This window comes from Muscardinus avellanarius, assembly GCF_963383645.1.
Source record: "Muscardinus avellanarius genome assembly, chromosome: 15".
In the NCBI taxonomy this organism is placed as follows: Eukaryota; Metazoa; Chordata; class Mammalia; order Rodentia; family Gliridae; genus Muscardinus; species Muscardinus avellanarius.
In genome coordinates, this window is record NC_137801.1 from 20,273,208 (window position 1) to 20,299,147 (window position 25,940).

The following is a 25,940-nucleotide window of genomic DNA, read 5'->3' on the forward strand; positions in this document are numbered from 1 at the left end:
AGGGTTTCCAGGAACCCCAGTACCACCAAAAAAAAAATATATATATATATATATATATATATATATATATATATAAATAATGTGTGTTTAGCTCAGAGGCAGAATACCTTGGGTTCAATCCCCAGTACCATAAAGAAAAGGAAAAACAAAAAATAAAGGGTTGAGGATGTACCTTATTGGTAGTGGGTTCAAACCCCAAAACTGCAAAAAATAAAAATCTCTTAAATGTTTAAAGAGATGATAAAAAATGGTAACTGCTCTTGATTTGATCATTACAGCCATATACATGTACCAGTTTATCACAGAATCCCCATATATGTGTATTGTTAAAATAACAATTTTGTATATAAAATATAAAGCCAGGCACAGTGTATATTCCCAGCTACTCAGAAAGCTGAAGCAGAAAGACTGCTTGAGCTCAGGAGTTTGGGGTCAGTCTGAATAACATAAGAAAATGTTAACTTAAAAAAAAAAGATAAGCCAGGTGTGGTGGTACACACTTGTAATCTCAGTATTTGGGAGACTGAGACAGAGGATCTCAGGTTCGAAAACAGTCTCAGCAGTACAGCAAGACTCAGCAACCTAGGGAAAATCTTTTTCAAAACAAAAATAAAGGTTGGGAGTATAACTCAGAGGTTTAATACCCCTTGTTCAGTTCTCAACTCCACAAAACAAAAAAAGAGAAAAAAAATTAGATACACACACACACACACACACACACACACACACACACACACACGAGGCTGTACTATATCTTGGGTATCCCTAAAGGTAACTCAGAGTTGCCTGTTGTTGGAGAGAGCAGAGACATATGAACATTGTCTTTTGCACTTTAAAAGTGCATGGGGGGTTAAAAAATTGGGTCTCCTACAACACAGCTAGAAGACAAGATAAGAGAAACCTTCCTATAAAAGAGAAAAACTCAAAATTATAAAAGGGAAAAAAGACTGAACATACAAAAATAAAATTTCTATATAGAAAAAGATCAACAAAATCATAAAAATTACCTAGGCTGGTTCCACAATTTGGCTATTGTGAATTATGCTGGAATAGACATGAACATGCATGTATCACTATAATACGTCCTTAAACTCTTGGAAAAATACCAAGTGAGGAGTGGTATAGCTGGGTCATGTGGCAGTTCCATTCCTGGTCTTTTGAGAAACCTCCATCCTGATCTCTATAGTGGTTGTACTAATTTAAAATCCTACCAACAGAGTCGGGCGTGGTGACACACGCTTGTAAGCCCCGCGCTTGGGAGGCAGAGACAGGAAGATCGCGCAGGTTCGAAGCCAGACTCGCTGGCTTAAGAGACCTTGTTTCAAAAAAAAAAAAAAAAAATCCTATCAACAATGTAAAGTCTTCCTATTTCCCCACATCCTGGCCAGCATTTATTATTGTCTGTATTCTTTAGGACTGCTATTCTAACTAGAGTTAGATGGAATCTTGGTGCACTCCTGATTTGCATTTCCCAATTGCTAATGTGGTCTTGGTAAACTTTCTCACTGCTGGATCCTATAAACTGACCAATCAACTAAGAGAAGATTTACTTGCTCACAATTTTTGGAGATTCAGAGGTTCAGTCCATGTCAGGTCAGGTTTGCCAAGCTCACAGAATGGTGGCACAGCCAGGGCAGGTGGTGCACATTCAGTACTTGGATTCTCCTGTCTCAGCCTCCCAAATAACTGAGATTATAGGCGTTTGCCTATAATGTCCAGCCAAGTGTTAAATGTTTAAAGTTTTTAATATATTCTAGGTATTAGTTCTCTCTCAGGACTACCTGGCAGAATCTCTCCCATTCTGTAGCCTCTCTTCAGACTCAATCATTTCCTTTGTGGAGCTTTTCAATATGGTGCCATCTCATTTATTTACTCTCAGTTTTATTTCCTGAACTTTGTGGGTCTTACTGATGAAGTCTCTACCAGTGTCTTTAATACTGGAGAGTTGGGCCTATTATGCTCATGTCTAGTGCTCATTTCTAGTAACTGCAGTTTCTGATCTGAGTTCTAGGTCTTTGGTCTGTCTTGAGCTAACTCTTACTCAGGGTGAAAGACTGAGATCTAATTTGATTCTTCTACTTATGGATATACATTTTTCCCAGTACCACTTGTTGAAAAGGCGTTCTTTTCTCCATCATTTGTTTTTGGCTTTTTTGTTGAAAATCAACTGGCTCTGAGTATAGGGATTTGTTTCTGTATATTATATTCTACACCACATTGATCTATGTGTCTGTTTTTATTACTACAGCTCTTTGTATGGGCTGAAATCAGGTATTGTGATGCCTGATTTCTTACTGCTCAAAATTACTTTGGCTGCCGTGAGTTCTTGATTTTCTCTAAGAAATTTAGGACTGTTATTCTAGCTCTGTGAAGAATGACATTTGTGTTTTGTTATGGACTGCACTAAATCTGCACATTGCTTTTGGTATTGTCCTCATTTAATATTCTACCCACCCAAAAATATGGGAACTCTTCCCAGCTCTTTTTTTGTGTGTGTGTGGTACTGGGGATGGAACCCAGGGGGGCATTCTACCTCCAAGCTATACCCCCAAGTCCTATTTTTTATCTTTTTTTGGTAGTACTGGGGTTCCTGGAAGCCCTTCTACCTCCAGGCTACACTCCCAGACATATTTTTACATTTTTATTTGGAAACAGGGTCTCTCTTTTTTTTTTCCCCCGGGTCTGGAACCCAGGGGCATTTGACCTCCGAGCAACACCCCCTGCCCTATTTTTATTCTTTATTTTAAAACCGGGTCTCACTAAGTTGCAGAGGGCCTCACTAAGTAGCTGAGGCTGTCCGCGAACCTGTGCGATCCTCCTGTCTCCGCCTCCCAAGTGCGAGCATGCGCCGCCATGCCCAGCTTTATCCTTTATTTTGAAAGGGTCTCACTGAGTTGCAAAGGGCCTCAGTAAGTAGTAGCTGAGCTGTCCATGAACCACATCCTCCTGTCTCAGCCTCCCAAATGGTGGGATTAGCGTGCACCACCACGCCCGGCTCTCTTCCCATCTTCTAAGGTCTTCTTCAATTTCTTTCTTTTGTATTCTAAGTCTTTTACTTCATTTGGTTAGATTTATTCCCAAGGCAGGTTTTTTTTTTTTTCTTTTCTATTCTTTTTTGAGGTTATTGTGGTTGGTATACAAAAAAGCTAATGTTTTTTCAAGTTGATTTTGTTTCCCTTACTTTGCTAAATACCTGGTTGGTATACAGAAAAGCTAATGATTTTTTTCAAGTTGATCTTGTTTCCCTTACTTTGCTAAATATCAGCCCTAGAAGACTTCTACTATTTTCTGGATGCTTGTTCTTGTCTCTCTCTCTCTCTGCCTGTCTGCCTGTCTGTGTGTGTCTCTCTCTCTCTCTCTCTCTCTCTCTCTCTCTCTCTCTCTCTCTCTCTCTCTCTCTCTCTCTTTTGTGGTACTGGGGATTAAACTCAGGGACATTCTACCTCCAAGCTACACTCTCAGCCATATATATATATATATATATATATATATATATATATATATATATATATAATAATTTGTGTTGGTGGTGGTACTGGAGATGGAACTCAGGGGCCTTCTACCTCCGTGCTGCACTCCCAGACCTATTTTATACTTTATTTGAAAACAGAGTCTCTTAAACCAGCTAAGGCTGGCTTCGAACCACCTCCCAGCGCGGGATAACAAGTGTGCACCACCACGCCCAGCGTTTTATTTTTATTTTGAAAAAGGATCTTGTTAGGTTGATGAAAGTCTCACTACTTGCTGAGGCTGTCCTTGAATCTGTGATCCTTCTGTCTCAGCTTCCAAAGTACTGGGATTACAAGCATGTACCACCAGTCTGGCTTCTGGATGTTTTAAGTATAGAATCAAGTTATCTAAAGACAGATATTTTCACTTCCTGTTTCCCAGATTGTGATTATTAATATAAAAGCATCTTTAGCATTTAGATGACACCTTTAACGTTTGCTATATCAAAATATATTTCAATGCCGAGCATAGTGGCACAAGCTTGTAATCCCCGTGCTTGGGAAGCTGATACAGGAAGATCACACAGGTTTGAAGCCAGCCTCAACTACTTAGTGAGGCTCTCAGCCTAACTTAGTGAGACCCTGTTTCCAAATAAAAAATAGGTCTGGGAGTATAGCCAGGAGGTAGAAAACCCCTGGTCCCAATCCAATACCCCCCCACGCACTATATATAATTTCAACAGAATTACAATGGCTTTGGAAATCCATGATAAGACAGTTTATTCAAACTAGCCGGGCATGGTGGTACATGCTTATAATCCTAGTATTTGGGAGGATCATGGTTGGTGGACAGCCTCAGCACTTAATGAGACTCTTTGCAACTCAGTGAGACCAGTTCAAACTAAAGACCACAGGAAATTGCAAGAAAGGAAGGACGGACAGACGGACAGACGGAGCAAGCTGAAATTATATGCCTGCTGTTATGATGTAGTAAAAGTGACACCGATACTGTGATGATTCTAACAAAAAGTGGATAAGAAAACATTAGCCAGGCGTGGTGGTGCACGCTTGTAATCCCCGCGCTTGGGAGGCGGAGACAGGAGAATCGCACAGGCTTGAAGCCAGCCATGCTGGCTTAGGAGACCCTGTTTCCAAAAAAAAAAAAAAAATTAAGTATAAAATAGGTCTGGGAGTGTAGCCCGGAGGTAGAAGGGCTTCCAGGAACCCCAGTACTACCAAAAAAAAAAAAAAAAAAGAAGAAGAAGGAGGAGAAAGAAAACATTAGCCATAACCAAACTGAGGGATAGTCAACAAAGTAGCTGGCCTGTGCTCTTAAAAATCCAGGCCAGCCGGGCGTGGTGGCGCACGTTTGTAATCCCTGCACTTGGGAGACTGAGACAGGAGGATCGTACAGGTTCGAAGCCAGCCTCAGCTACTTTAGTGAGGCTCTCAGCAACTTAGTGAGATCCTGTTTCCAAATAAAATATAAAATATAGATTTGGGAGTATAACCCAGAGATAGAAAGCCTCTGGGTTCCATCCCCAGTACTACCAAAAAAAAAAAAAAATGTCCAGGTCATGCTGGGTATGGTGACACATACTTGAAATCCCAGTACTTGGGAGGCTGAGACAGTAGGATCACAGGTTTAAGGACAGTCTCAAAAACCTAGCAAGTCTGTTTCCAGAGACTTTTTTGAAACAGGTCTCACTGAGTTGAAAAGGGTCTAAGTAGCTGAGGCTGTCCTCCAGTCTCCGCCTCCCAAATGTTGGGATTTCAAGTGTGCGCCACCACGCCCAGCTTACCTAGCTTTTAATTTAATGCGTGTGTGTGTCTCTCTCACTAGGGTACTGAACCCAGAGGCATTCTACCTTTGAGCTACAGCCCCAGCCCTATTTTATTATTTGGAAACAAAGTCTTGCTAGGTTGAGAGTCAGAGTACTTGCTGAAATTCTCTGTGAATCCACAAGCTGCAAGCCTCCTGTCTTAGCCTCACAAGTACTGGGATTACAGGCTTACACCACTATGCTATTTTTTGTTTTGTTTTGAATACTGAGGATTGAACCCAGGGGCAATTTACCTCTAAACTTCACCCCAGACCTATGTTTTATTCTTTATTTATGGTACTGTGGGTAAAACCCAGGGGCATTCTACCTCCAAGCTATATATGCCCCTGGGTACCATCCCCAGTACTCAAAAAAATAAAAATAAAAATAAAAATAAAAATAAAAATAAAATATATATATATATGGGTTCTTGCCAGGTGTGGTGGCACATGCCTATGATTATAGGCATCCCAGTACTTAGGAGGTTGAGATAGAAGGATCACACACATTTTAGGCCATCCTCAATAACCAACAAGAGTCTCAGCAATTTTGTAAGAACCTATTTCAAAATGAAAAGGGCTGTGGGTATAGCTCAGAGGTAGAATGCCTCAGTGTTCAATTCCCAAAAGCAAAATAAATTCTTATAAATGAACTTAATACAAATTTAACTGGAGATAAAAAAAGATTAAGTTCTAAATATAAAGCCAAGCCTGCTATGTCCAAGTGACATAAAAATACATGAATATAATTCCTGCTCTGAAGTTTCACCAGTAAGTCAGATAATTGTAATAAATAACTATAAGCTATGAGTGGTGCTCATGCCTGGAATCCCAATACTTGAGAAGCTGAGACAGTAGGACCACAGGTTTGAGAACAGCCTCAGCAACAAAGGGAGACTCAATAATTTGTGAGAACCTGCCTCAAAACAAAAAATAAATTATGGCTGGGGGTATAGTTTAGAGTTAGAATGCCCCTGGGTTCAATCCCTAGTAAAACACACACACACACACACACACACACACACACACACACACACACTCTCTCTCTCTCTCTCTCTCTCTCTCTCTCTCTCTCTCTCAACATGAAAACTGATAGAAGGTTATCTAAAATGCTATGCTAATACATACAAAAAACTAATATAGAGTCAGACACAGTGGTGCATACGTATAATCCCAGTACCTGGGAGGCTGAGGCAGGAGGACCACAGTTTCAAGGCTAACCTCAGCAACTTCGTGAGACCCTGTTACAAAATAAAAAACTAAAAGGGCTGTGGGGAAGAGGTATAACTTGGAGGTAGAATGCCCTCAAGTTCAATCTCTAATGCACACTTGTACACAAAAGCCAATTCAGCAAAGAATGAATGCACATTATGAATTTTAACTTGTTCATGCATGGTTTGAAATAATTATCATTCACATAGAGGACTTTTCTTTAAATCAATCAAAGAATAAATATCCATTTTCAATCTTACAGCCAAAAAGCAAATATTAACATATGTATTTTAAATCTCTTATATATTTCATTATTAATGTATGATAGTAGATATTTCAATGCTAATCATCCAACTTTAATGTAGTTAGGTTTCTAAAATTATGACCAAATAATGATTTCAAAATGCAAGGGCCAAAAATTGCAAATATAATGACTAAACATTTACATACTAATATCACTAATAGTTTCTGAGCTAATATAAGTACTTAATTTTATAAAGTAAAAAAAAAATCATATACGCATCCAACAGTAAGTCCAATTAAATGTATAAAAAGTGCTTTATAATTATATAATACTTCTTTAGAATAAAGTTATACTTCTTACCTTCTGGAGTTGGAATGCAGCCCACGAAAATGAAAGGAGAGAGAAAAAAAGGTTTTTAATTTTTCTTTACAAAACAAGGCCAAACAATAAACTATCCCTTCCCCTCCCAGCAGTATTAACAATTCCTCAAATCAGCACCACCACCCCTTTTTTTGCTACATAAAACACTAATTTCTTTAAAATTTACAAGTCAGCTCAAAATATTACCATCGAAAAATGCACAATTAAATTGAGCTCGTCTAAAGCTCTCAAGAAAACAGCTGCGGTATCTTAACTATGTGGCAGAGCAAAGCCATTCGTTTAGAGTTCAGTGGATACACTGAGTATTCCTCATTTTTAATAGTCTTCCCATGCATTTCAATTTTAAGGAGCCATCATCAAGCCATTAGCTATAGACCCTAAGGTTTATTAACTTCCTTTAATACATAATGGAAGTCACTGAACACCTGATAACAATAGATAAGAATACTTTTTCCCTGTAAGTACCCAAGTATTTTGTTTTCGGGGTTTTTTTGTTTTGTTTTGTTTTGTTTTTTGTGGTACTGGGATTCCTGGAAACTCTTCTACCTCTGGGCTATACTCCCAGACCTATTTTATATTTTTATTTGGAAACAAGGTCTCTTAAACCAAAAAGGCTGGCTTCGAACCTGTGCAATCCTCCTGTGTCCACCTCCCAAGCGTGGGGATTACAAGCGTGCTCCACCATGCCCAGCACGGTTTCGGTTTTTAATTAATCCTTTTTGACATCCCTACCAGGTTTGCAGGACTGAAGGCTGACTGCAGAAAGTACAGGCTTATCCACCAAAGCATCAACTAACCTTAGATAAATATGGCATCAGTTTAATCAAAAGTACTCTTCATTCCTAAACCGAGCTCTTTCTAATGAAATCACTTCACCCTGACATATAGACAAGTGATTTACTTTGCAGGGATAAAGATTTCTGCTGACAAGTAATGACAAAAATAACTATTTTCCTTGATACATTTTTGCACAAGGAGAGGTAGGGGGCAAATTATATGCTCTGCTTAGTTTTTGGTAGGAAGTGAGATAAAACATCTTAAATATCATGTAAAAAATTATTTTGTTCATAAATAAACATACGAGTACTCATCAGATTTGATGAGAACATACTCTAAAAAGATATTATTTCAATCTGTTTATTAAATATGATATTTACTTGATGGTTCCCAAAGTTCTTTTTATTTTTTATATTTATTTATTTATTTATTTATTTTTTGCAGTACTGTGGATGGAACCCCAAGCTACACCTTCAGCCCTATTTTTTTATTCTTTATTTTGAAACAGGGTCTCACTGAGTTGTAAAGAACCTCACTAAGTAGCTGAGGCTGTCTGCAAACCGAGATCCTCCATTCTCAGCCTCCCAAATGCTGGGATTACAAGTGTGCGCCACCACGCCCAGAGTTCTTTACAATTCCAACACTAAAGGAGCTTACTACTTTGGTTATGACAGAAAGATGAAATATAAGGAAAACTGTTACTTGGTAGTAATTTTGAGCTTTGCAAAACAGCAATACAAATCTACATTCAGGCAGGGTGTGGTGGCGCACTTGTAATCCCAGCATTTGGGAGGCTGAGATGGAGGATCACAGTTCACGGCCAGCCTCAGTTACTTAGTGAGGCCCTCTGCAACTCAGTGAGACCCCGTTTCAAAAATAAAGAATAAGCCGGGCGTGGTGGCGCACGCTTGTAATCCCAGCATTTGGGAGGCTGAGACCGGAGAATCACAGTTCACGGACAGCCTCAGCTACTTACTGAGGCTCCCTGCAACTCAGTGAGACCCGGTTTCAAAATAAATAATAAAAAATAGGGCAGGAGGTGTAGCTCGGAGGTCGAATCCCCTTGGGTTCCACCCCCAGACCCGCAAAAAAATAAATAAATAAATAAATAAATAAAAAAGAAAATAGAAAATAGGGCTGGGGGTGTAGCTCGGAGGTAGAATGCTTCTGGGTTCTATCCCCAGTACAGAAAAAAAAAAAAAAAAAGAAAAAAGAAAAAGAAAAAAAAAAACACCTACATTCAGGTGTGTGTGTGTGTGTGTGTGTGTGTGTGTGTGTGTGTGTGTACGCGCGCACTTGCTTTTTTTTTTTTTCTTGCAGTACTGGAAATAGAACCCACAGGCATTTGACCTCCAAACTAATCCCCAGCCCTATTTTTTATTCTTTATTTTGAAACAGGTTCTCACTGAGTTGCAAAGGGCCTCACTAAGTAGCTAAGGCTGCCCATGACCTGCAATCCTCCTGTCTCAGTCTCCCAAATGTTGAGATTACAGGCGTGTGCCACCATGCACAGCTTAAAATTTCTGTTTTAAAGCCAGGCATGGTGACACATGCTTATAATCCCAATGTTTGGGAGGCTGAGACAGGAGGATCACACAAATTTGAAGCCAGCCTCAGCTACTTAGTGAGGCTCTCAGCAACTTAGTGAGACCCTTTTTTCAAATAACTATAAAGCAGGGATGGAGTGTAGCCTGGAGGTAGAAAGCCCCTGGGTTCCACCTCCCAGTACCACAAAAATAATTTTTTTTAATTTTAAAAATTAGAGCCGGGCGTGGTGGCGCACGCTTGTAATCTCCGCATTTGGGAGGCAGAGACAGGAGGATCACGCAGGTTTGAAGCCAGCCACGCTGGCTTAAGAGACCCTGTTTTTTTGTTTTTTTGTTTTTAAGAAGTTTATTAAAAGATAAAAATAGAGAAAATAGAAATACAGCCCCATGCCAAAATGGCATGGGGGGGGGGGGATGACTCAAAATGAATACACCCAGAAACCCTGTTTCAAAAAAAAAAAAAAAATGTATAAAATAGGTCTGGGAGTGTAGCCCGGAGGTAGAAGGGCTTCCAGGAACCCCAGTACCACCCCCCCCAAAAAAGTATGTTTTTAAAAAGTATCTTTTGAGGCTGGGCATGGTGGCGCATGCTTGTAATCCCAGCATTTGGGAGGCTGAGACTGGAGGATCATGGTTCACGGACAGCCTCAGCTACTTAGTGAGGCCCTTTGCAACTCAGTGAGACCTAGTTTCAAATTGAAGAATTAAAAATAGGGCAGGGGGTGTAGCTCGGAGGTCGAATGCCCCTGGGTTCCATCCCCAGACCCGGAAAAAGGAAAAAAAAGTATCTTTTGCTAGGAATAGAACCAACATATGACCTAGTTATATCACTCTTCCATATCTTTCTTTTCAAAATAATTAAAGAGAGAATACTATACTAAGCTAGGTGTGGTGGCACACACTTGTAATCCCAGTACTTGGGAGACTAAGAGAGGACGATCGCGGGTTTGCGGCTAGCCTCAGCTACTTAGTGAGGCACTCTGCAACTTAGACCCTGTTTCAAAATAAAGAATAAAAAATAGAGCTGAGGGGTGTATCTTGGAGGAAGAATGCCCCTGGGTTCAAACCCCAGTACCGCAAAAATAATAAATAAGGAGTACTATAATGATACATACCCAAACATGTCTATAGCAACACAATTCACAATAGCCAAGTTATAGAAGCAACCTAGGGGTTTTGCCAACAGATGAGTGGATAAAAAAAAAGTGATAATATGCACACAATGGAGTTTTACTCAGTCATAAAGAAAAACAAAATTGTCACGTGCAAAAACAATGAATGAAACTGGAGAACATCGTGCTAATATGGTGGTGCACACTGCGATCCCATACCTGGGAGGCTGAGACAGGAGGGTCACAAGTTCAAGGCCAACTTCAGCAACATAGTGAGATACTCAGAGACCTAGTGAAACTGTTTCCAAACAAAAAAGTTAAAAAGACTGGGGGTGCAGCTCAGAGAGAGAATGTCTATGGGTTCAACCTCTGGTACCACATCAGAGAGAAAGAGATAGAGAGACAAAGAGAGAAAGAGAGAGACACAGAGAGATACCGCACATGCGCGCCCACAAGAGCAGAGCAAGGGTCACATGTTTTTTCTCATATGTGGAAGATAGAGAGAAGAAAGGAAAAAGGAATCTCACGAAAATTAGGAGACCAGTAGAGCAGTACAAGGGAATTAGAAGAGGGAGGAAGGGGAAAAAGGGAAAAGTTCCTGGAAACTTAAGCGTAAACATTTACGAAATAGAAACATTCAAACTAAGACTTGAAGGAGTTAACTTAATTTTCAAATAAGTAAAGAAAAACTAAGGGGTCAACATTTACAAAAGCTCAGGTGGGTGGGATATAGCTTTCCTACAAATATGAGAATTGACAAAACATCTATGATATTTAAAGCTATGAGAATGGACAGAATTGCATTTCAGTTGGAAAAAAGATTATCAGCAAAGAAACTCCAATACAAAATCTAAAGCAGAGGTGAGCATGGTGATGCACATTTGTAATCCCAGTGCTTGGGAGGCTGAGACAGGAGGATCACAGGTTTGAGGACAGTCTCAGCAAGTAATGAGACTCTCATCAATCTAGAAAGACCCTGTTTCAAAATAAAATAAAATATGGCTGGGGGTATAGCTTGGAGGTAGAAGACCCCTGGACTCAATCTCTAATACCACTACCAACATAAAAATCTAAATGGGAAGGAAGGAAAGTAAGCAATGCTTGTGGTGTCAAAGTAACAAAATTTTCAAGAAGGTAATAGCACTGTACTGTGTAAAATAATTCTGAGAGGTAAGTGGCAAGAACTAAAATTCTGATTGGTAAAATGGAAGTCACTGGTGACTGAGAAAGAGCTGCTCTGTGGTTGCATGACTACCCAACCACAACAATATAGTTTAACCAGAAAGAGCTACTTGGAAGCTGCAATGAAGTGCAGCCAAGGTAGTTCTGATGACTCCACAATCTTGTTACCTTAAAATTTTTACCTTTTGTTTCTAAAAAAAAAAAAAAAAAAAAAAACTTCTTTTAGCCAGACATGGTGGTGCACACTACCCTCAAGCTACATCCCCAGCCCTACTTTTTATTCTTTTCTTTTTTTTTTAAGAAACAGGGTCTCACTGTGTTGCAAAGGGCCTAAGTAACTGAGGCTGTCCATGAAGTGCAATCCTCCAGTTTCCACCTCCCAAATGCCAGGATTACAATCGTGCACCACCATGCAGGCCCTGGTGCACACTTCTAATCCCAGTACTTGGGATGCTGAAACAGGAGGAGGACTGTAGGTTCGTAACCAGCCTCAACTACTTAGTGAGGACCTCCACAACTTAGACCCTGTTTCAAAATAAAGAATAAAAAAATAGGGCTGAGTGTGTAGCTCAGGTAGAATGCCCCTGGGTTTAATTCCCAGTTCTGGGAGGGGAAAAGAATTTTTTTTTTCTGTTCTTCACTTATTCACAATTCTTGACTAATCTCTGGAAATGATAATAGCAAGTCTACTGTTGTAGAATCTTGCTGTGTAAGAGATGAATGACACTGCAATACACATTCAGAGCAGAGATCAATGGAGCCTGTTCCCTATATTTGTATTTGCCTGGTATATTTCAAAAACATAATTTTAGCCAGGTACAGTGGTGCATATCTATAATCTCAGTACTTGGGAATCAGAGAGGAAGAGCATCAGTTTGAGGCCAGCCTCAGCAACTCAAGTGAAGCCTTCAGCAACATTTAAGACCCTGTTTCAAAATAAAAAACAGAAAGGGATAGGGTGCAGCTCAGACACAGAGTACTACTGAGCTCAATCCCCAGTACCAAAAAGGGGACACATTTTCAAAAGCAATTTTTTTTTTTTTTTTTTTTTTGGTACTGGGGTTCCTGGAAGCCCTTCTACCTCCGGGCTACACTCCCAGACCTTTTTTTTTTTTTTTTAATTTGGAAACAGGGTCTCTTAGGCCAGCAAGGCTGGCTTCGAACCTGCGTGATCCTCCTGTCTCCGCCTCCCAAGCGCGGGGATTACAAGCATGCGCCACCACGCCCAGCTTCAAAAGCATTTTAACTTATGTTTACACTCAATTTTCCAGGAACCAGTTATACTAAATATGCTGATTTATATTTGTGTGTGTGTGTGTGTGTGTGTGTGTGTGTGTGTGTGTGTGTGTGTGTGTGTGTGTTTTACCAGAGATTTAACCCAGGGCTTCACTCATGCTAAGTAAACACTCCATTGCTGAGCTATACCCCCAGGACACCCTCCCCTCCCCACATTTTTTTTTTTTAATTTTGAGACAGAATCTCACTAAGTTACCTAGGCTGGCCTCTTACTTACAATCCTTCTGCCTCAGTCTCCTAAGTAGCAGAGATTATATTATATATAGGTGTGGGCATCACCACACCTGGCTATATTTCACTTTTACCATACCAATAAATTGAACCTACTTCCAGCTTTGGCCATAAATCCAAACAAAAAGAATTTTAAACTGCTTTAGAAAAGGAGAGCCAAGTACAGTGTAGTGATGCATGCCTATAACCCTAGTATTTGGGAGGCTGAGATAGGAGGATCGCAGGTTTGAGAACAGCCTCATCAACTTAGCAAGGACCTCAGGAGGATCATGGTTCGCAGATAGCCTCAGCTATTTAGTGAGGCCCTTTGCATCTCAGTGAGAGATCCTGTTTTTAAAGAAAGAATAGAAAACAGGGCTGAGGGTATAGCTCAGAGGTAAAATGCCTCTGGGTTCCATTCCTAGTATCGAAAATGCCCCTACGTTCAATCCCTAGTACCATAAAAAATAGGAAAAGGAAAAGAAGAGTTAATTAAAATCTTAAGTAAAAGCCAAACATGTTGGCACATGCTTGGATTCCCAGTACTTGGGAAGCTGAGACAAGAGTGTCCAGGCTCAAAGCCCAACTCAGCAACATAGCTAGGCTTTGAGCTATTTTGTGAACCCTGTTTCAAAATAAAATATAAAGAGGGCTAGAGATGTGGCTCAGAGGTAGAATGCCCCTGGGTCAAATTTCCAGCACCAAAAAGAAAAAACTCAGCCATGATGGAATAAGCCTGCTATCCCTAGTACTTGGGAGGCTAAGAGAGGAGGATCACTGAATCAATGCCAGCTTCTGCAACTTAGTGAGACACTGTTTCAAAAGAAAAAAATAAAACAGGGCTCAAGTATACCTCAGAGACAGAATGTTTCTGGATTCAATTCTCAGTACCCTAACACCCCCCACACACACACACACACTTAAAAAAAAAAAAAAAATCTCACTTAGAAATGCAAGCTAAAGCCAGGCATGGTGGTATACACTTGTAATCCCCGCACTTGGGAGGCGGAGACAGGAGATGGCGCAGGTTCGAAGCCAGCCACATTGGCTTAAGAGATCCTGTTTCCAATATATATATATATATATATATATATATATATATATATGAGATAGGTCTGGGAGTGTAGCCCAGAGGTAGAAGGGTTTCCAGAAACCCCAGTACCACAATCAATCAATCAATCAATCAATCAAAAATAAAAAGAACTGGGAATATAGGTCAGAGGTAGAATGCCCCTAAGTTCAATCATCAGCATCACTACCACCACCAAAGAGAAAAAAGAAAATTAAAAATAGAACACGCAAGCCAGGCAAAGTGGCACACGCTTGTAAGCCCAGCATTTAGGAGGCTGAAACTGGAGGATCGTGGTTCACAGACAGCCTCGGCTTCTTAGTGAGGCCCTTTGCAACTCAGTGAAACCGTTTCAAATAAAGAATAAAAATAGGGTTGGGGTGTAGCTTGGAGGTCGAATTCCCCTGGGTTCCATCCCCAGACCCGCAAAAAATAAAAATAAAAAATAAAAAGAACATGCAAGAGCTACTTACCAGTTTACAAATATCTGAGCTCAGTCTGCTGTTTCTCAACATGGACTGTCCAGCACCATGCAAGGCATTTAGCATCCCTGTTATCTGCCCATTAAGCTGCATAGTGTGCTCCCCTCACCAGTCACTGTGAACATCAAAAATGGCTCCCTCCACCAAGCTGTTACCTCCCTTACCTAAGGGTAACAACACCACCCATAGTAGAGAATCACTAGATCACTAGTAGCAATTTTTTTTTTTTTTTTTTTTTTTTTTTTGCAGTACTGGGGATGGAACACAGGGGCATTCTACCTCTGAGCTACACTCCCAGCCCTAATTTTTATTCTTTATTTTTTGAAACAGGGTCTCTCACTGAGTTGCAAAGGGCCTCACTAAGTAGTAGCTGAGGCTGTACTTGAACCGCGATCCTCCTGTCTCAGCCTGCCAAGTGATGGGATTACAAGCGTGCGCCACCACGCCGGGCATACCACTAGTGGCAATTTCAAAGCACCACAAATGTTTTACCTTTATGAAAATCTAATATAGACCACCAAATATGTCTTAATATATAAGCAAACAACATAATTTTACCATTTCTCAATGACAAAGGGTCTTGATTATGAATAGTGACTATTATGGACTATTGTAAATATCTCATAAATTAGAGTATGTTATCTTTGATCCTATATTAGTTGACTCCAGTCTGTTATATTTGAACACAACAAAAAATTTTTTTGACACAGGGTCTTATTATGTTACCCAACCTTGTCTGAAACTAGTAGATGTCAGACAATCCACCCCTACACCTCAGCCTCCCAAGTGCCAGGGCTACAGGTCTATGTTGCTACAACTAAGACTTATCTGACACACCTTCTACTTTCTATCTCTTTACCTTTTTTTTTTTTTTTGGGGGGGGGCAAATATTTCTTTCTTTCTAGATTGTCCATCTGCCTCTAGCATTCTCTCTGTACCACAATTCTTTTTATTAAATCCAAAGCCTGAAATGATAGATGAAGGCTTAAAGATGGCTCCAGGCCTTCCTAAGAATTGAAATGCATGGACTTGAAAACAACTAATTTGTTATTAAGAAATGTTTACACTTATTTTTGGTTTTATAACTCTGCTATGACTTAAAAACACCACAGATATGACAACTGAGTAAATAAAAGTTGACAAAGCACTTATTACTAAATAATCTTTAGAACTAAATACACTACTATATGGTATAAAATATTCTAATCAAATATTATGATTGTTACTAATAATATTTAAATAACTCACCTGATTTCTTTTAATCCTTCTCTCTGGATAACTTGAAGAATTTCTTTATGACTCATGGGTGTATTAGGGTATTTTTCTAAGACCTGGGAAACAAGTATATAATAATTATTATTCTTATTTTAAGTTCTTATGCATATAATTCTATTTCTTAATATAATTACATCTTAAAAATCACATTCAAACATATCCAGAGACTTTGCATCCCAGATCTTCTCTCCCTCAAGCACAAAGAGAAAATCATGTCCTAAAGCAGAAATGGATCAAAAAGGCTAAAATTAATAATTCAAAACATTTACTATTGATTTGGGAGGCCAAAACAGGAGGAGCACAAATTCAAGGGCAGTCTTGGCAATTTAGCAAGACTCTGTCTTAAAATAAGAAAAAGAAAGGGATGGGGATGAGCTGGGCATGGTGGTGCATGCCTATAATCCTAGTATATGAGAGGCTGAGACAAGAGGATGACAGGTTCACAGCCAGCCTCAGCAACTTAATGAGGCTCTGCAACTTAGTGAGACCCAGTTTAAAAAAAAAAAAACAACAACAGTAATAGGGCTAGGGAAGTAGCTCAGAGGCAGAGTGTCCCTAGGTTCAATCCCTAGTAATACACACACACACACACACACACACACACACACACACACACACACACACACACAGGAAGGAAGAAGTCAGTTGGTCTGAGGCTATAGCACAGTGGTAGAGCACTACTGAGTTCAATCCCCAGCCCCACACCACCACCAAAATCACTACTACTATAGAAAATGTCTGCTTTCTGCCTATATCCCCACATTGCAACCCACCTGTAACCTACTGTACACATCTTAAATTATCCGTTTTTGGGCCGGTGGCGCACACTTGTAATCCCTGAGCTTGGGAGGCTGAGACAGGAGGATCACACAGGTTGGAAGCCAGCCTCAGCTACTTAGTGACGCTCTCAGCAACTTAGTGAGACCTTGTTTCCAAATAAAATATAAAATAGGTCTGGGAGTATAGCCAGCAGGTAGAAAGCCTCTGGATTCCACCCCCAGTACCACCAAAAAAAAAGAAAAAACTTATCCATTTTCACATTTCCAGCAAAGCCTGGTACAGCATGGACATGCAAGAAATTCTTAACCAAAACAACACAGCAGTAATGAAATTAAAACAGTATCTTTGTTCTTATTCTGATAAAGACAGAGTAACCACAGTCCATTTTTCTCTCTCTCACTACATGTAACTGAAAACTGAGAATGCATTAGGTAGTTGTTTGAGAACTCTGAAAACGGCAGCAGGTGGCTGGGGAGGAAACCACAACTAACAGAAGTACCACGTGCCTGGTAGTGACTTTTCTGGTTTTGTTTCCTCTGGTGCCTCTTGGTGTGGACTCAAAGGTAGCCCCAAACCCAGAACTGCAAACTAAGTAAACAGTGCTCCTAGAAAATTCTCTTGTTTGGTCTGAAGCACAGAAAAAGAGGCCTTTGTTAGATAAAAGAAGAGGATCTAATCCAGGGTGGTTTTGTTTGTTTTACAGTACTGGGGATGGAACCCAGGGGCATTCTACCTCCGAGCTCCACCCCAAGCCCTATTTTTTATTCTTTATTTTGAAAAAGGGTCTCACTGAGTTGCAAAGGGCCACACTAAGTAGCCGAGGCTGTCAATGAACTGCATCCTCCTGTCTCAGCCTCCCACGTGCTGGGATTACAAGCTTGTGCCTGGCTTGTCTTTTGTTTTTGCCCCTGCCCCAGACAAAGTAGCTGTGACTGTGGTAACAATGGCTGGTCTGCGACCTAAAACTCCAAGAAAGGGAAACCCATAATTTTAATAATTTATATTCATTCCTTTTTTGTAGAGGGGCATCCTACCTCTAAGCTTCACCCCCAGCCCTTTTTATTTTCAAACAGGGCTTCACCTACAGATTTTCTTTTTTTGTTTGTTTGTTTATTTATTTATTTATTTTTTGGTGGTACTGGGGTTCCTGGAAGCCCTTCTACCTCCGGGCTACACTCCCAGACCTTTTATATTTTTATTTAGAAACAGGGTGACTTCCAGGAAGATGGCGACAGAGAAAAGCGGCACTTACAAGTCCCGCTAACAATCGATCTCTATTACCACAAAACCAGTGCCTTTCAGAGCCAGAAAACACCATCAGCAAAGAAATAAAAACTGTAAATACAAGGGACAGAGAAAAGAGGGCTGGAAAAACGAGACACCAAAAAGAAACCAGCCTGAAGTGCCGCGGCTGCAGCTGCGGCGCAGGCTACATCTTCCCTCTCAACACCAGGCTCCAGAGAGGAGGGAGACTCAGAATGGAGCTCAAAGCCAGAGAGGAGGTATGCCAACCTCACGGCCGAGGACTTGGCAGCAGCGCCTTACTGCCGGCGGCAGCAGCGAACTCACCAGACGGCTCAAGACCAACGCACTCAACCAGCCACCAGGCTCCAGAGAGGAAGGGTGGACAGCGAGCCGAGGTGAGCAGTTGCTTAACAGTCGGGCGGCAGTCAGCAGTTTTTTCGGCGCAGGGAACATCTAAAGCTACCAAGGGCCGGGCTCAGCAGACCCGGCAGGGACTCAGAGCAGAGCACAAAACCAGAGAAGAAATAAGCCAGCCTCACGGCCAAGGGCCTGGCAGTGGTGCTATATTGCCAGCGGCAGCAGCTGCGAATTCACTAAGTCCACTACAGCTCCATCAGCGTACTCAACAACCGTGAGTCAAATTGCGGCCCCTAGGAGAGAAACCCCACTACTGCACTCCCAGGGACTTGTGCAGACAGTCTCCCTGGGTCGGAGATTTTAGCAGTCCAACCCAGTGGGGGAGTGGTGGTGGCAGAGATATCACACCATAGTCACAACTCCCCACTGGAGAACGCCCAACCTGGCACCCCCCACGGTCTAAGCAGCCTTGATTGACTCCCTGGGTCTGAGACTTTACAATACAACCCAGTAAAGGAGTAGTGGTGACTGAGATACCACAGACTTGAGATCCAGAGCACCTCAAGTGAACTCGTAGTGACCCAGGAAAGAACCCCGAGAAGGTACAAACTTCCAAAATCATGGGAAAGAGAAATAACAATGGAGCAGTGAATGCCCACAACCCCACAACATCACAACCTGATAACACAGAAATCCAGAGATCTCTAGATCAAATCAGGAAAATAACCTTAGAAATAATAGAGGACTTTCTAAAATAATTCAGAGTCAAAAAGAGATAAAGGATGCAATCATTGAAATAAAGGCCTCAATTCAAAGTATAAACAACCAATTAGACCACATCAAGAATAGAATCTCAGCCGGGCGTGGTGGCGCACGCTTGTAATCCCCGCGCTTGGGAGGCAGAGACAGGAGGATCGCGCAGGTTCGAAGCCAGACGCGCACGTTGGCTTAGGAGACCCTGTTTCCAAATATAAAAAAAAAATGTAAAAATAGGTCTGGGAGTGTAGCCCGGAGGTAGAAGGGCTTCCAGGAACCCCAGTACCACCAAAAAAAAAAAAAAAAAAAAAATCTGACAGCAGGAATCTGACATCGAAGAAATATGGGCCCAGTTTAAGAGAGCTAACCTAAGAATAATTGGAATAGAGGAGGGAAAAGAAGGTGAAACCAAAGGGATCAATAATCTCTTTAAGGAAGTAATAGCAGAAAATTTTCCAAACATAGAGCAAAAGGTCAATACACAGGTCCAGGAAACTTATAGAACTCCCTTTAGACAGGGTCCAAGAAGAGGATCCCCACGCCACATAATTGTCTAAATGACTAATGTGGAAGCCAAGGAGAGAATCTTAAAGGCAACAAAAACAAAAGGCCACGTGACATTCAGAGGCAAACCAATTAGAATCACTCCAGACTTCCCAAACCAAGTCATGAAAGCCAGAAGGGCATGGAGTAACATATTCCAAACTCTGAAAGAAAACAACTTCCAGCCGAAAATTTCCTACCCAGCAAAACTTTCTATCAAATTAGATGGGGAAATAACAAGCTTCCATGGCAAACAGAAACTGAAGGAATTTATGTCTTCAAAACCAGAGCTAGAGAAAATACTCAAGGAGATTAACTGCAAAGAGGAAATGGGTAATACACGCCAGAACCAAAGAAACAAGAATTCCCATCCAGCAGACAACTAAGCAAAGAAGAATGAACAGTATCTCAAACAGAAATAAGAACTTAACATGTTGGGAATTAAAAATTACCTCTCTATAATCACACTGACTGTAAATGGCCTCAACTCCCCAATAAAAAGACATAAAATGGCAAAATGGATTAAAAGCCAGAATCCATCCATCTGCTGCTTACAAGAAACACACCTTACAAGTAAAGATAGGAACAAACTCAAGGTAAAGGTCTGGAGCAAGGTAATCCATGCTAATGGTACTCGAAGACAAGCAGGAGTAGGAACTATGATATCAGACAAGTTAGACTTCAAACCCAAACATTAGAAGAGACAAAGAAGGTCACATTTTACTGGTAAAGGGAATAATCCAGCAAGAGGAAAATAACAATAATCAACATCTATGCCCCAAACATAGGGGCAGCTACTTTCATAAATCAAACTCTTTGTGACATGAAGTCACACATAAATCCCAACACAATAATACTGGGAGACTTCAACACACCTCTCACAATACTAGACCAATCTTCCAGACAAAGGGTCAGTAAAGATTCCTCAGAACTAAAGAACACCATTAACCAAATGGACCTGTTGGACACATATAGAATATTTCACCCAACTACAGCGGAGTTTACATTTTTCTCAGCTGCTCACGGAACCTTCTCCAAAATAGATCACATCCTAGGACACAAAATGAGCACTAGCAAATTTAAAAAATGTTACATACTTCCCTGTGTCATTTCAGATCACAATGGAATGAAACTAGAAATCAACTATAAGAAGACCCAGAGAAACAACATAAACATGTGGAGACTGAACACCACACTTCTGAATAAAGAATGGGTCACAGAAGATGTAAGAGGTGAAATCAAATTTCTAGAAACAAATGAAAATAAAGATACAACATATCAAAACCTCTAGGACACTTTGAAGGCAGTATTAAGAGGAAACTTTATAGCACTGAGTGCTCACATAAAAAAAACAGAAAATCTTCAAATAAATAGCCTAATGACACACCTCAAAGCCCTTGAAAAGCAGAAACAATTGAACCCCAAAGCCAGCAGAAGACGGGAAATTATTAAAATTAGAGGAGAAATTAACGAAATAGAGACTAAAAAAAATACAGAAAATCAACAAAACCAAAAGCTGGTTTCTTGAAAAAATTAACAAGATAGATAAACCACTAGCCAACCTAACTAAAAAAAAAAAAAAGAGAGAGAGAGAGAGAATCAACCCAAATTATGAAGATAAGGGATGAAAAAGGAGACATTACTACTGGCAGCGTAGAAATCCAGAGGATTATCAGAAACTACTTTGAAAAACTATACTCCAACAAAATGGAAAATCTGGAGGATATCGACAACTTCCTAGATAAATACAACCTTCCTAAATTGAGTCAAGAAGATATAGAACATTTCAACCAACCAATAACAATCAAAGAGATTGAAACAGCAATAAAGAGCTTACAATCAAAGAAAAGCCCAGGACCAGATGGTTTCCCAAGTGAATTCTATAAAACCTTTATAGAAGAGCTAACCCCAATACTACTCAAACTATTTCACGAAATAGAAAAAACCAGGACTCTCCCAAATATATTCTATGAAGCCAACATCACACTAATACCCAAACCGAATAAAGACAATTCAAGGAAGGAAAACTACAGGCCTATATCTCTGATGAACTTGGATGCAAAACTATTAAACAAAATACTAGCAACACACATTCAAAACCACATCAAGAAAGTCACACCACGACCAGGTAGGGTTCATCCCAGGGATGCAAGGCTGGTTCAATATATGAAAATCAATCCATGTAATTCATCATATAAACAGAATCAAAGACAAAATTCACATGATCATTTCAATAGATGCTGAAAAAGCATTTGATAAAATTCAACATCCATTTATGATAAAAAACACTGCAGAGAATTAGAAGGAACATATCTCAACATTATTAAGGCAATCTACAATAAGCCCACTGCCAACATCATATTAAATGGGGAGAAACTTCAAGAATTCCCCCTAAAAACTGGAACGAGACAAGGATGTCCATTATCACCACTTCTCTTCAATATAGTACTAGAGATTCTAGCCAGAGCAATAAGGCAAGAAAAGGAAATCAAAGGAGTACAAATAGGAAAAGAAGAACTCAAGCTTTCACTATTTGCAGATGACATGATACTATATTTAGAAAACCCAACAAACTCAACCAAAAGGCTTATAGAACTGATCAACAAATTCAGCAAAGTATCTGGATACAAAATCAATCTTAAAAAATCAGAAACTTTCCTGTACACCAACCATAAATCCACTGAAAAAGAAATTTAGAAAACACTTCCACTCAGCATCTCCCACAAAAAATAAAATACCTAGGAATAAACTTGACCAAGGAGGTAAAAGATCTATACAAAGAAAATTATAAAACACTGAAAAAAAGAAATCGAAGATCTTAGAAGATGGAAGGACCTTCCATGTTCATGGATTGGCAGAATAAATATCATTAAAATGGCCATCCTCCCAAAAGTGATCTACAGATTTAGCACAATGCCCATTAAACTACCAAGCTCATTCCTCACAGACATAGAAAAATCAGTCCTTAAATTTATCTGGAAAAACAAAAAGCCCAGAATAGCCAAGGTAGTTCTCAGCAACAAAAACCACACAGGAGGAATCACAATACCTGACTTTATACTACAAAGCCACTGTAATAAAAACAGCATGGTACTGGCAAAAGAACAGATATATAGACCAATGGAGCAAAGACCCAGAAACAAGTCCACACACTTTCAGCCAATTGATTTTTGACAAAGGGGCCAAAAACATACACTGGAAAAAAAAATAGCCTCTTCAACAAATGGTGTTGGCAAAACTGGTTAACCATATGCAGAAAACTGGAAATTAATCCCACTTTTTCACTCTGTACAAAAGTCAACTCACGATGGATCAAAGACTTGGAAATTAAACCAGAGACCTTGAAGCTCCTTGAAGAGGGCATAGGTCCAACACTGCAACACATAGGCACAGATAAACATTTTCTCAACAAGACTCCAAAGGCACAACAAATTAAAAGGAGAACCAATACATGGGATTGCATGAAACTGAAGAGCTTCTGTTCAGCAAAGGAAACTGTCAAGAACCTCAATCGAGAGCCAACAGAATGGGAGAAGATTTTTGCCACCTACACCACCGATAGAGGACTAATATCTAGAATATACAGAGAACTCAAGAAACTCAACACTAAGAAAACAAAGCATCCAATAACAAAATGGGCAAATGAACTAAATAGACACTTCACAAAAGAAGAAATTTGAATGGCCAATAAATGCATGAAAAAATGCTCAACATCACTGGCAATCAGAGAGATGCAAATCAAAACTACCCTGAGATTTCACCTAACTCCAACTAGAATGGCAATCATTCAAAACACAAACAACAACAGATGCTGGCGAGGATGTGGAGAAGTGGGAACTCTAAGACATTGTTGGTGGGATTGCAAATTAGTGCAACCACTTTGGAAAACAGTATGGAGAATCCTCAGAATAATGGGAACAAATCTACTATTTGATCCAGCAATACCACTTCTGGGTATCTACCCACAAGATAGGAAACCAAACTACCAAACTAACGCCTGTGTATCTATGTTCATAGCTGCACAATTCACCATAGCCAAACTATGGAACCAGCCAAGATGTCCATCAACAGATGAATGAATTACAAAACTATGGGATATGTACACAATGGAATTTTACTCAGCCATCAAAAAAAACTCAATTGCATCATTTTCAGGAAAATGGATGGAACTGGAGGACATTATGCTAAGTAAGATTAGTGACAAAAAATAAGAAATCAGATGCTTTCCCTAATATGTGAGAGTTAGGGATTTAACTCCAATGGTTTACATATCTGCCTTTATAACAGTACTATACTGTTTCAATTATTGTAGCTTTACATGGTTTGAAATCAGAAAACATACATCTTCTAGCTTTGTTCTTTTTCAAGATTGTTTTGGGTATCTAGAGTCCATATTCCACATTAGGATAGATATTTTTTCTGAAAAAAAATAAATGTATGATAGTTTCACCTAAGGAAAAAAAAAAGAAAGAAAAATATATTCTCTGGTAAAAAAGAAAGCAAAAAGAAATATTGAAATGTTATCTTTAAGTCATCAAAAGCTTGGTATCAGACAAATGAAACTGTTCTGTGAGATTATCATTGTTAATTTTGGATAAATTGCTATAATACTAGATGTCAACCACTAAGCCAAGCATGGCAAGGAGGGATGGGGAGGGAACGGGGTGGGGATCGGGTAAGCGCTAATTGAGCGATGTGTGCATGTATGTCTACAAAAGTTTTTTTTATTCCCATTATGATGTATGAATACAGTGCACCAATAAAAAAAAAAAAAGAAAAAGAAAAAGAAACAGGGTCTCCTAAGCCAGCATGCGCAGCTGGCTTCGAACTTGCAGGATGATCCTGTCTCCGCCTCCCAAGCATGGGGATTACAAGCGTGCGCCACCACGCCCAGCATCACCTACAGATTTCTATTACCCATTTTTCTTCCCATTCATTTGCTTACTGGGGGGTTAGGGAAGTAGAATATACTATATTTTCCCACATTCCATATTTTGCTGATTGATTGACTCTCTGTTTCTTGTATTTTAATTAGGACTGCTAGCTGGAGAAATTTTAGCCAAAAAAAAAAACATAGGAAGTAATGTATACTTCCTATCATATCACATCAAAACAAACAAAATACTTTAATATTTTTAGTCTCTTTTTGAGAGGCCAAAATGGACCAGTGGTACAGATGTGATCCACGGATTCTCTAAAGTGTCCCCTGACTGGGCGTGATGGCATACACTTGTAATCCCAGTACTTGGGAGGCTGAGACAAGAGGATCACAGGTTCAAGGACAGCAAGTGTCTTAACAAGTAGTGAGACAGCAACCTAGCAAGACTCTGTATCAAAATATAAAATAAAAACATAAAAAAGGCTGGGTATGTAGCTCAGAGGTAAACTCCCCTTGGTTCAAACACTAGTAACACGCACGCACACACACACACACACACACACAAGTTCCCCTCAGCATCTCAACAAAATGGTTTTAGTTGAAACCATGACAATTACTACTTCACAATCTGTTATTTTATTTAGGGGCTAAATAAAAGTGCTCATAGTCCATCATTCCTTTCTTCTTTATAAGCTAGAATGCCTCTAAAAAGAAAGCTTTCCTCCATCAACTATTTGGCTATCTGAGCAACAATTCTTATGGAAAAGTAGAATAAGCCACTTGATTCTGTTCTTGAATTTACCAGTTTTCAAAATAATTAGCTAATACTCCAGCTAGTTCAAAGGGGGCTAGTGATACTGGTGTCTGTGGGTGGGTGAGTGAGTTGATAGGTTGGTTAGCTTTGTTGGTTTGAAGTATCATCATAAATATTACAAATTGCCGGGCGTGGTGGCGCATGCTTGTAATCCCAGCTTTCGGGAGGCTGAGACCAGAGGATCGTGGTTCACAGACAGCCTCAGCTACTTAGTGAGGCCCTCTGCAACTCAGTGAGACCCGGTTTCAAAATAAAGAATAAGCCGGGCGTGGTGGCGCATGCTTGTAATCCCCGCGCTTGGGATGCGGAGACAGGAGGATCGTGCAGGTTCGAAGCTAGCCCCGCGCGCTGGCTTAGGAGACCCTGTTTCCAAATAAAAATGCAAAAATAGGTCTGGGAGTGTAGCCCAGAGGTAGAAGGGCTTCCAGGAACACCAGTACCACCAAAAAAAAATAAATAAATAAAATAAAAATAAAGAATAAAAATAGGGCAGGGGGTGTGGCTTGGA

General features: G+C 40.0%; 1 protein-coding gene across 2 annotated transcripts in view; it reads right to left on the minus strand.

Moving 5' to 3' along the window:
* Positions 1 to 25,940, minus strand: part of ASXL2 (ASXL transcriptional regulator 2) — a gene marked incomplete at both ends in the record, with an annotated part of 115,963 nt that overhangs the window by 61,906 nt on the left and 28,117 nt on the right. For both annotated transcript variants that reach the window (XM_080711755.1, XM_080711756.1), the window contains one exon: positions 16,032 to 16,114. In XM_080711755.1, coding sequence (XP_080567881.1) covers positions 16,032 to 16,114 — 83 coding nt within the window. The remainder of the gene's footprint in view (positions 1 to 16,031; positions 16,115 to 25,940) is intronic.